The sequence below is a fragment of the Narcine bancroftii genome, chromosome 6 (assembly GCF_036971445.1).
Source record: "Narcine bancroftii isolate sNarBan1 chromosome 6, sNarBan1.hap1, whole genome shotgun sequence".
In the NCBI taxonomy this organism is placed as follows: domain Eukaryota; kingdom Metazoa; phylum Chordata; class Chondrichthyes; order Torpediniformes; family Narcinidae; genus Narcine; species Narcine bancroftii.
The window spans coordinates 73,114,808-73,127,205 of NC_091474.1; the positions used below are offsets into that span (position 1 = coordinate 73,114,808).

The 12,398-nt window shown below is 41.9% G+C and overlaps 1 protein-coding gene across 5 annotated transcripts in view; it reads right to left on the reverse strand.

Annotated features, from left to right (window-relative positions):
- wdfy4 (WDFY family member 4) overlaps positions 1 to 12,398 on the reverse strand; it is a 224,292-nt gene that overhangs the window by 107,538 nt on the left and 104,356 nt on the right. For all 5 annotated transcript variants that reach the window (XR_011340161.1, XM_069885345.1, XM_069885346.1 and 2 more), the window contains exons 39-40: positions 8,051 to 8,242; positions 6,770 to 6,915 (exon numbers count right to left, since the gene is read on the reverse strand). Coding sequence is in view for 4 of the 5 variants with exons in the window: in XM_069885345.1 (XP_069741446.1) it covers positions 6,770 to 6,915; positions 8,051 to 8,242 (338 nt within the window). In the remaining variant the exon portion in view is untranslated. The remainder of the gene's footprint in view (positions 1 to 6,769; positions 6,916 to 8,050; positions 8,243 to 12,398) is intronic.

The window sequence follows — 12,398 nt, forward strand, 5'->3', positions numbered from 1 at the left end:
ACAGATCAAATAACAGAAGACCAGATAATCTGGCATTAGTGGAGTCAAAGTCAGAGATTTTGTTTCAAACCATGTCAGGGTTATTTGCTTCCCCTATATCGGCTGACATGTTTTTCATGAAACATGACTGTTACAATGCGCAGACTCCAATTTTAATATTCGTGGTCTTTGAGAACTGATCGCACTGAGTTTTGAGATGCTTATTTCAAGAGGAATTTAATTATTTTAAATTTGGACATGCAGCACGGCAACTTTCATCTACGAGTTCTTACCGCCAATTGACCTACAACCCCCAGTATGTTTTGAAGGGTGGGAGGAAACTGGAATCCCCCCCCCCCCCAGGGGATACCCATGCAGACACGGGGAGATCGTACAAACTCCTTACAGACAGTGCAGGATTCGAACCCTGGTCCCAATCGCTGGCTTGGTAACAGCGTTGCGCTAAATGCTACGCCTCCCCATCATAAATCATTGCTTTATTGCTTTGTAAAATCATCAATCATATTTGATGATTATACAAAGCAATAAAGATTCTTGTGTCTTTACAGCTGAGCAGAACTGAATCAGGTTATTGAACAATATCATTCACTGCATGTTTCAAGACTTTCAACTGACTGCCTCATTGAGATTAACAAAGACATGTAGCATGGAGAAATGCCCTTTAGGCCTCTGAGTGCATCCCAACCATTGACAACTCATGCACTCTGCTATTCCATTAATCTCAATTTTTATTCTTCCCATATTCTCATCAACTTCACCCCCACCCCCACCCAGATTCCACCACTCACTGACAAACCAGGGGCAATTAACCTCCTCACCTGCAAATCTTTGGTATGCAAGAGGAAACCAGAGCTCACAGATGTCCACATGGTCACAGAGGACCCAAGGTTGGGATCAAACCTGGATACTGGTGTTGTGAGGCAATGACATCACTAGCTGCACCACAATTTTCATGGACAAGTGGTGTTAGAATTTAGGAGAATTGGGGGGGGGGGGGGGGTGGTCCTCATTGAAACATTTTGAATGTTGAAAGGCATGGACAGAGTAGATGTAGAAAGGTTGTTTCCCACGGTGGGAAAGTCTAGGACAAGAGAGGCCACAACTTCACGAATGAAGGGTCTCTGCTTGGAACAGAGATGCGGAAGAATTTCTCCAGTAGTGAATCTGTGGAATTTTTTGCCACAGGCAGTTGTGGAGTCTGGGTCATTGGGTGTATTTAAGGCAGAGATTGATAGGTTCATGATTAGCTAGAACATCAAAGGTTATGGGGAGAAGGCCGGGCAGTGGGGCTGAGTGGGAAAATGGATCAGCTCATGATTAAATGGTGGAGCAGACTTTATGGGCTAAATGGCCTATTTCTGCTCCTATGTCTTGTGGTACCAGGAAACACCCATGAAGTGCATCTTAAATTATTTCATTGTTATGTGTTAAAAGTATTATTTCTTGTAAAATTGAACAGTTCTTAAACAAGCCATTCTGTGCAAAACTCTAGGCTTGTTATAAATCTTGAAGTCAGCCAGCAATTGATATTTTGAGACAGTTTACACATTGAGAAACACTTGCAAATTTCCAGTCATGTTAGAAGCCAGCAGAAAAAGCTTTTGTTTAACTTTTGATATTTATATAATGAACACCTCCAGGTATAACTTTGCATTTTGTGGTTCTAAACATATTAACAGAAGATCAGTGCCTGCTGCTCATTGTAGGACAATGAAGAGCACTGACAAAGAAGACATGGATTTGTCTAACACGGTTTCCAATGTCAGAATATCCCAAAGTACTTTCCTGCTAAAAAAAACCTTCCAAGTGCAAATTGTACAAAATATTATTCTGGTTCTAACTCAACTGGCAATCAAGACAAGTAATGGAATGTTCTGTTCAGAATCACCAATGGTTCCAATCAGAGAAAATCAACTGAAATGCCTAAACGCAACACTATGTTCTGATACTAAACAGAGGTCCAGTTTATTTGGAGCTTTAACGAAGCTTGTTTTGGAGCCCTTGTAAACTTTGATGTGACTATTAATGGCACATTAGTGGCGAGAGGTGCAAGTTGTCAATTTTATAATTCTTTGCCATCTGCAACAAAGTTGAACATCTGGAATAGGAGCTCCATCGTATCACTATCAGTGTGTTTTTGGTCACAAGAAGGCGGATGTCAAGAGAAAGGGAGAAAGCCAATTGATTCTTTACCATGTTTATTCAATAGTGCAGTTTGGAAGAAATTTCCAGCCTGAACAAGGAGAGAAGAAAAAGTGCTGAAAGATGATAAAGAAGAGAATGGTGATATAAAGAGAGAGGAGATGGAAGTGAAGAGGGAGGGGATGAGGGGAGATGGAAATAATCCAGTGGGGAGATGGGGGATGAGAATGGGTGGGTCTTTGCACCAACTTTGAAGGAAATGTTCTTGAGTCTTAATTTACTTTGGGACTTCCATCCTCAAGTAGCTGCAATCCGTTGAGTCTGCTTAATGTTTATAAAGGTAAGTTTTAGTTGATAAGATTTTCGGAGATCCAAGTTAATGACCATGAGTCAGAAAGCAGGATGGAGATCAAGAATCTGGTTGTGTGCTGCCAGGACAACAATCTTGCTTTCAATTTCAATAAGATTCTACCTGCATTGAATTCGCCCATCGTTATTGAATGAAGATCTACCGGGACCAATGCCTGAAGAGGGCGCACAAAATCAGTGAACCGGTGCGGACTCGAAAGGCCAACATGGCCTGTTTCCGCTCCATATATGGTTATATGGTTATAAGGCCAAACACAAGGAACAATGACGAGGTGGCACTAACTAGACTGGGCTGGGGTAAGAGGTAAAATCACTCCTCAACACCCTGCTTGATTTGGCAATACAATGAGGCAATGAGGACAATTCATGTCAATACATTAATATTAATTTATCCAGTTATTGTTGAGGAAAATGAATAAATTAGATGGAAAAACAGACAGATAAATAAGAGGGAGAGGGACAAACAGTAAGAATAGAGTTTCTAATTATACAAATATGGAACTACACTTATAATTGAAGAGCTTGAAAGAGTGCAGAGAAGATTTACTAGGGTGTTGCCTGGACTTCAGGAGCTGAGTTACAGGTAAAGGTTAAACAGGTTAGGACTTTATTCCCTGCAGTTAGATATAGAATGAGGGGAGATTAAAATTAAAGACAGAGTAAATATAGGTAGGTACAAACCAGAAGACATGAGGATGGGTGAGGTACAAACCAGAGGACAATGGTTTAAGGATGAAAGTGACTTCTTCACACAGATAGTGGTGGGAGTGTGGAAAAAGCTGCCAGCTGAGGTAATAAATACGGCCTCATTTGCAAAGAATTTGGGCAGGTACATGGATGGGAGGGGTATGGACTGGGTGTAGGTCAGTGGGACGAGGCAGAAAAATAAATCTGCACAAACTAGAAAAGCCGAAGGGCCTGTTTCTGTGCTGTAATGTTCTAAGGAAAGTTAGATGCGTTACTTTTATCTCTGACAACTATATTTGAAGATTTCAACAGCAATCTAAAACTTTTGACTACTCATGATCGAACACTGGTACTTGTAATGATCTTTTACACTAAGAAAATGAAGAGACATTTAAGATTAAGAAAATGAAAGGCTCACGGTGCAGTCATTTATCAAAGGCTTGATAGGTTGTCAGAAAGGTACATGTTGAGGGAGACCACAAGATGATGAATAATGCTTTGTCTGCTCTCAATTTACTTAATTACAATCCCTTTGTCTAGGAACTTGAGCAGGAGTTGCACAAAGACTAATTTCATGCATTCGTGCATGAGTTATGTCTCAAAGCTGCATTTTCCAGATGGCAACATTTTCACTGGAAGAACTAATGATGTGGATATATTTAGAGGAAAACCAATAAAAGAGTCTTTAACCTTCACCGGCAAAAGCTTGTTCTACAAAATGTTCCAAGGGATAAATTAACAAATATCAATTACACTGCTCACTGAGGTGTAATCAGCTGTAATAATCAAAATTAATTTTAAAAAATAATTAAACAGACCCTAGGGCAAATTTGTCTATACTTTCTGTATGATGTCACAGTTTACATTTGTACCTGTGACTGAAGTTTTATTGCCTTGTAATGCTCTCTTCTAACCCATGATACTTCCAGCTGTACAGTTCTCCAAGAACAGCAAATCCTTACTCCTTTCACAAGTTCAGAAGCAAGTTTCATGTCAAATTGCAGCATCTTTGTTCATTGCAAGGAAACGATGCAACACTCACTCAAATTCGCTCTGGAACAAGTCATTGCACTTCTCAGATCAGGCTTTCACTCCTGTTTGAAGCAGTTCTAACAAGCAATTCCCACAAGGTAGCAGCTGCACAAAGGACAATTACATTTGGCAATGGAATTTAACACATGCCTGGGAGATGCAGTGGGATGGAGAGCAATACTGCTTGTTATAAAGCAGTGGTTTTCAATCGTTTTCCCCCACTAACCACAGAGCAGAGGATGCCATAGGTGCTCTGTAGTTAGTAATGAATTACTTAAGGTGATATGTGAGGGGGGAAGGTTGAGAACTACTATTTTAAAGGTTCTAAATCTAAATCTAAACAAAACTTCCAGAGGTTAAAAAGAACACTGTCAAGAACCTTGCCTTGACCTCGTCATCTTTGGATCTCAAAGATCCATCAAAGCTGATATAATCTTAATCTGCAGGAAGGAGGGAAGAAACTACAAATTCATGAAAGCCAGGGCTCTCCTCTGACATACTTCACACTGAATCGAGAGGTGCAGAAACTGCTTGAATTAAATCCGAACAGAACCATGGGGAACTTTAGACCCAGTTGAAAAGGCCAAAAAACCTGGTCATTTTATGGTTGACTGAGTTAAAAGCTAATGCTATATCCAAACAAAAAAACTTCTTGGGAATCTTGCCATGAATTATGGATTTCTTTGTGTGAAGTTGGCACAAGTGGCTGCCGTTAAGCGAAGAACACTTTAGATGCTTCAGAAGGAAATAGTTAATTTTTAGACAGCAGTTGAATCATCGAGTCATGTAACGTTGACCACAGAAACAGACCCTTCAGCTCACCATGTCCATCAATACTAATCCCATTTGCCCACGTTGGGACCATATTTTCAAGAGATTGTCCCAATATCACTTAAGCATTATGATTGGATTGGTTTTCACCAGCTCTCTCCAGCAACAGGTTTTAGGTATCAACTCCTCTCTTGTGTAAAAAAAAATCTATCCTTCAGGTTCCCTTTAAAACTTCTTCCCAATCTACTTTTGTCAGATCCTCTCTACTGCATTCAAAATTAGTTTTCATCTAATTTAGGTCATTAAGTTGAGAACAAGCTCATTACTGTGAATAACTGCCTGTAACTTGAGTGTTGTGGTCACAGTTTCCCCTCATGTTTGCTGACTGACACCTTCCACCACCATTATATAAAATCCAGAATGTCCTTCAGTGAAAATGCATATGTTAGGTTTGCTTGAAATATGATGTAATTCAATGAACAATTGTCAGTAAGTAGATAAGTAGTGCTTGAACCTTGGCTGAGTCAAGACATCCATGTAGTTCCAGTCAGAAGGATAAAGAGGTAATTAATTGCAAGTTGTAAGTCTAGCTGGGGCAGAACAAAGGGATCGCAGAGTACTATTACAGTAATCACCAAAAGACACAGGTTATCAAACCATGCATTAGGATTCATTCATTGGGGGGCCGGGGGGGGGGGTGGAATTGTAAAGGGGGGTTTATTGAAATAGAAACAGAAAGTCTTACACATTAACTGGAGACCACTATTACAAGTCACCAGGAATCCAACAGGGAATTCAGAAGAACTACAAAATTGTGAAGTACACTCCCCCAGAGTAAATGAGGTTCAAGGGAGTGCCAGCAACTGTTGGGAGAAAGGATTTGGAGGTCACACTGATAGACAAGGAAAGGCTAGAGGAGGCTTGGAGAATAAACACTGCCATGACTAGTTGGGATGAATGGCCTTTTGCTGTGTCCTATATCTATGTCTTTTCATGCATTCTAATCTTTATTTTTCTATCCGTTAGCTACCCTATATACTCATGTAAAAGCTGACTCCCTATTTTTGGCCCAAAAGTCTGGAATTTTCTATACATCTCGTGTAAAACCTGACCTTTGTCTCTCACCTCGGCCCCGGCCATCCGCCAATCGGAGCTCCGACACATCTAATGCGGACTCTCGCCTGGGGCCCTGGCCGCCCACTGTCAGAGATCCCGATGCCCTTAACGCGGTCTCTCACCTTAGCCCTGGCCGCTCATCCATTCGATCTCTTGATGCCTCCATCGACGCAGCTACTTACCGTGGTCCCGGCCACTCCCGTGGGGATGCGTGTGTTTGATTCAGACTCTATTATTACTATAATTCATCATGTTTTTGTTCTTTACTCATTTAGAGGTCATTTGGGCTTCTGCTACTGATATGGTATTTTGGATTCTAGTCTAAATTGCAGCCCCTCAAAAATAGTATACATGTCAAAGTCGACCCATAAATTTAACATCGTCTACAAAATTCGACTTCTGCACGAGTATATAGTTTAACTATGCACCTTCATTCAATATTCCCCTCTCTCTTATTACTCATTCATCCCGTGCCCCTTGGGATTCCTCTTGACCCACTGTGTATCTCCCTCCGTTTCTGCTTGGTTTGATATCTGCAGCTGCTGCGGTGTTTTGCCGCTGTGTTACATGTACATGCAGAAGGGGGAAGGAACGATCAGGCCAGACAAGTCGCAGTGTGAATGCAACAGGAAACACGTTTGGGAACAGATACCTTTATGGTCACATCATCATGTTCTCTCAAAAACCGCTTGCCCACCAAACGCATGGCTGACGACAGGCTCTCGGAGAACCATTCTGCTTTGTTCTGCTGAAGCTGTCCTGAGTTACCTTTGCTGCAGACATTCTTCTTTTCTGAAGCTGAAAGTAAAACCAGATCCTGTTTGAGGAGCGCCATGCGAACCATCGCGAATCATCGCTAAGGATTTGTGTGGAAAAGGAGGAGAGTTGCGGCAGCATGGTTGGCATGGCAGTCAGCCCAATGCCTTTATAGCGCCAGCGAATTGGACTTGAATCCCACACTGTCTGTACGCTCTCCCCTGGTCTCTGTGGGTTTTCCCCAGGGCCTTCGGTTTCTTCCCACCATTCGAAACAAACTGAGGTTGTAGGTTAATTGGGTGTAAATTGGGCAGCTCGGACTCGTGGGCTGAAATATGTCTACACTTTAAAAAGCTGCATCATTTATGCAATGCAGTTGATAAAAGATAAGCTATTTGTTCCCCGACATGATATGCCAGGCCTGCAAATGCTTAATACTGGCAACGGATGGGACAGGGAATTGAAATGGGTGGCCACTGGGAGATCCATGCTATATATCTGGATTGGGCAGGTTGTCTCCTGAGGAAAGGTCAGACAGGATAGGGCTGTATCTACATGGTATCAGAAGAATAACAGTGCTTGAAACATACAAGATTTTTAAAGGATCCTAACAGGATGAATCCTCGTGAGAGAATCTGAAATGAGTGGTCATTGTTTGAAAATAAGGAGTCACTCATTTAGGAGCCAAATGTTTTCCTCTCCGATAATGACATCCTTAAAGGCCAGTGGAAGCTGTTTTGGACAGTCTTCAGGCAGAGAAAGACTGACAAATACTTGGTGAAAGGTTCCCATAGGAAGAATGTTATATCACCTGGGGCTGGCTGAGGGACAACTTTGCTCCTAATTCAAATGCTCGGGGTGAAACACTACCGCCAAATTCAAAATCGCGTAATTACTTTCCATGCAAAATGATAGAGAGGTGGTTGCAAGAACCCAGTGGAAGGGCTGGGCAGTTAGATATAGAAGAAAATAAAGAAAATCCACAGGTGCTGGGTATCTAACTAAAATGGTGAAAACACTCTTCAGGTCTTTAGCCTGAAATATTAACACAGTTTCTCTCCCTGCAGATGCTGCCTGAGCTGTTGAACGTTTCTATTCGTTTCTGTTATCATTTTGATTAAAAAAAGAACCTCAAATTTGTTTCAGTTTGAACCTTACAACTGTCCAATTCACTGACCTATATATTGAAGCCATGCCCTCGATGCAGATTCTTCCCAGAGAGGAGAGACCTCTGAAATGCCCACAACCTTCTCGTTGGACCCTTGCTTGACTGAGAGTTCTATCTTGTAGCAGTCCTCCAGAGCCAGTCTCCTTTGTGTCATTAGATGATTCCACACCCATTCAACCAAGTTGAATACTTCTTTTTGAGCTTGCAATTCAAAGAACAGGAAAATTAAAATCTGTATTTTTCATGTCATTTCAATCACTGACTACAGACAAAACTAAAATTTACAGAAACAAAGTTGGGTTAATGTGCAAAGGAACTACTTAATAAAAAGAATAATATAAATATTTCCCTCTGTAAAGACATTACTGAACTTCCTGGACTTCAGGAGGACCAGGAACGACCACACTCCAATACACATCAACATCTCTGTAGTGGAGAGCACCAAGTTCCTTGGAGTTCACTTAATGAGTGAGCTATCATGGACACGCAACATCTCCTCATTTGTCAGGAAGGTGCAACAGTGACTGCATTTCCTGAGAAGACTGAAGCGGGCAAAGCTACCGGCCACCATTATGTCAACCTTCTACAGGAACTCTATCGAGGGCATCCTGGCTGACTGCATCACAATGTGGTACGGTCGCTGCAGAGAAATGGATCGGAGGTCAATCCACAAAACCATAAGACCATTGACATGATCTACCAGGATCATTGTCTGAAGAGGGCACGCAAATTAATTGAGGACCCCTTCCACCTTGCGCACAGCAGACAGATAGGGAAGCAAGTTAAAGCAAGAAAGGAATTCACTTTGGGAATTTGAAATTTTTTTTTTAATTACAAGATCACACAAAATATAGCAGTCATCATAGACCCTCACACCCAGCACACAATACTTGCATCAGGAAAGAAGTATCAATGATAAAGGACCCACACTACCAGGTTCAGGAACAGCTGCGACCCCACCACCATCAGACTCCTCAATAATAGAGTCAATCAGGGACTCACTTAAGGACTCTTACTTTTGGACTTTATTGATTTTTTTTTCCTCTCTGTATTGCACAGTCCATTTGTTTACGTTTCATTATTTGTTTTCATGTATATGTCGTGTAGTTTTTTTTGCACTACCAATAAGTGGTCATTCTGTCTCGGCCACAGGAAAAAGAATCTCAGGGCTGTATGTGATGTCATATGCTCCAACAATAAACCTGAATCCACAGAGAAGGGCCAAGTTACACAGGGCTACGTGCAAGGTAATTAGGAAAAACAGAAGGCAAGCAGCAGAGGTAGTTATTCCCAAGGTCAACGCTGAGATCCTGCCACTTATGGTCATGAACCTGTGGACAACTGAATGGCTTACAGGAGGCCGGGGAAATGAGGGCAGGGTGCAGCGTGGGAGTGAGAGTGAAAAGGTGAAGCATCTGGAAACACGTTCAGCCCGAGCAGCTGAGTGGGTGGCTCTGGGCTTCCTCCTGGGATCCCGGCCAGCACAGAGGTCAAGTTGATTCACTCCATGCAATGTCAGGAATAGGCTGAGGGGGTTCAGGACAGCAAAGGGGCCATGGGAGCCAGAACCGGGTCATGGACCAGCACTGCCTTTGACATGTTAATCCAGCACAGTCACAGCGCTGCGTCTCGCTGGTGAGATGGAAAGTTGCCTCAATCTGTGCTGTCACAAAAATCAGGACACGTCCTCTTCAGCTAATTACTGTGAAAGAAGCCCACCTCAACCATCAGCAAAGTGCCGAAGGGCCACATTGAAAGGGCACTTCTCAATAATAACCTGCTCACTGATCACCCCCACCCCAGCGCCTTGCTCCAAACATGGACCAATAAGCTGAACACCCAAGAGGAGTTGAGAGCTGCTGTTTGCAGGGTTAAGGCAGCATCTGACCGAGTTCAAGGAGGCAGTAAAACTGAATGGGCCTTCAGGGGAAAACATGCCCATGATTGAAGTGATATTCATGATTACAGAGTTGGAGGCCAGCTATCTGAGCAGGTCAACACAGTCTTCCGTGGGAGCATTTCCTGTGCTCCTACAACTCATTCATTCTGTCACATGCACATCAACTCCTCTCCCTGACGTTATCTGCGCGGAGATAGCCAGCGCCATTTTTTTGCAAACACTAGAGGAGTGAAGGGAGGAAAGTTTCAAGGGTCGTGGGTGCCTGGAACACTCTGCCAGGGATGGTGATGGAGGCTGAAACATTAGGGGTATTTAAGTGATTATTAGGCTCATGGGTGAAGGAAAAATAGAGGGTTATGAGACAGGGACGGTTTAGTATTGTTTTTGTAGGTATATAGAGGTTGTCAACACATTATGGGCCACAGGGCATGTTCTGTTCCATTGTTCTATGCTCTAATGCATATGAACCCCCCATCGTGGGATGAAACTGAGCACTGGGAGGAAATTCATGCATTTTTTTTCCCCAGAGGACTGCAGAAAGGTGGCTCACCACCACTGCATAGTGCCAGTAAATACAGCCATAGATCCTGGGTTGATCCCAGATACATGAACAAAAACCACACCTGGCACCAACTAGCACACGACATCTAGGTCCTGCTCTCGAGTGATCATCGTCCACGACAGTTGTAAGTTGCAAGACAGAATCAGCAAGTTCCAAACTCATCACATGAATCTAAATTCAATAACTGGGCAAAAAACAACCAAGGGTTTGTCAAGCAGCTGTCACACTCAGTTGGGTCTCTCATGGTCTTTGAGGAAAGGGATTGGGCATTATTGTGAATGTTGGCCCTCTGATTCCAAACCCACCCCTGATGGCTGACAGCCCCTGCCTCACTCCAAAAGAATCAAATGTCCCAATGACAAGTACCTGACATAGGAGGAGTCACGTGATGGAGTAGTGGCCGGTCAGGGAATTCCAGCCCTCTCTGGAAAAGTTGAAAAAAAACCGCACAAAACACAAAGGTACAAGAGTAAAAATTAAAACAATGTAAAAATAAAGGTGAGAAGAAAATGGCAGCGAAGAGAGAAAAGTCGAAAACAACGGGAAGAAGAGAAGAGGAAAGAACGTCGGAAGAAGAAGGTGAAGGCCTTACCTGTCCGAGGAGGCCCGCCGCGGAGAGAGAAGCCCGCTCCCTCAGGTCAGTGGAAGTCCCGGGCTCGGGACTACAAAAATGGCTCGCAGAGCCGAGTAAAAGTGCGCAACTGCGCATGAAAAAAAAGCACACTGACGGAAGGGGGGAACAGCTGCGGAGTCGATCTCCACAGCTGAGAGTGACAGCTGCAACACAGCAACAGGAGCAGAACATGGAAAATAACGACAACAAGAAAGAAGAGGGTAAAAAGAAAACAAGGAAACAACAAATGGTCAACCCAGAGGAAGAAGAAGAAGAAGAACATAGAGAAATGGAAGAAGAAGAGAAAGGCAGGACAATGGATATATCTTTTTTTAAAGAATAAATGGAATCAGTGAAAGAATGGCAATTACAAAAATTTAATGAGATAAAAAGAAGAATTAAGAATGCAGAAGAAAAAATGAATAAAACAGAAATGGTCATATCAGAGATAGGAAAAAGAGTGGATAATGTGGAAGAACGAGAAATAATCGTAGAAATGGAAGTAGAGGACTTAAAAGAGAAATTAGAAGAATCTAATAAAAAAGTTAAAGAGGCACATGAGCTGTTAGCTCAGAAGATAGATATAATGGAAAACTATAATAGAAGAAATAATATAAAGATAGTGGGCCTTAAGGAAGATGAAGAAGTCAAGAATATGAGAAAATTTATAAAAGATTGGATCCCCAGGGTCCTAGGAAGACCAGAATTACAGGAAGAAATGGAAATAGAGAGGGCACATAGAACAAAACCACAACCGCAGCAAAAACCAAGATCCATTTTAGTAAAATTTTTAAGATATACAAGAGAAAATATATTGGAGAAAGCAATGAAGAAAATAAGAGAAGACAAAAAGCCACTGGAATACAAAGGTCAAAAAAATTTTTTCTATCCAGACATAAGTTTTGAACTCCTGAAGAAGAGGAAGGAGTTCAATACAGCAAAAACGATCTTATGGAAAAAAGGATATAAATTTATGTTAAAGTACCCAGCGGTACTTAAAATAGTTATTCCAGGGCAACAAAACAGACTATTCTCGGATCCAGAGGAAGCACGAAAATTTGCAGAACAACTACAAAACAAGCAGAGAGATGAAGACATGTAATGAGAGTAAAAATGACCACGAACTATATGTATGTGTGTATATGGGTATATTTATATATTTATATATATATATATATATATAATTTTTTTTTTATATATATATGTATATATGTGTATACATGAGTGTATCCGTATTTAGAGGAAAATATATAGAGTATAGATAAGAATTAATAAGGGAATG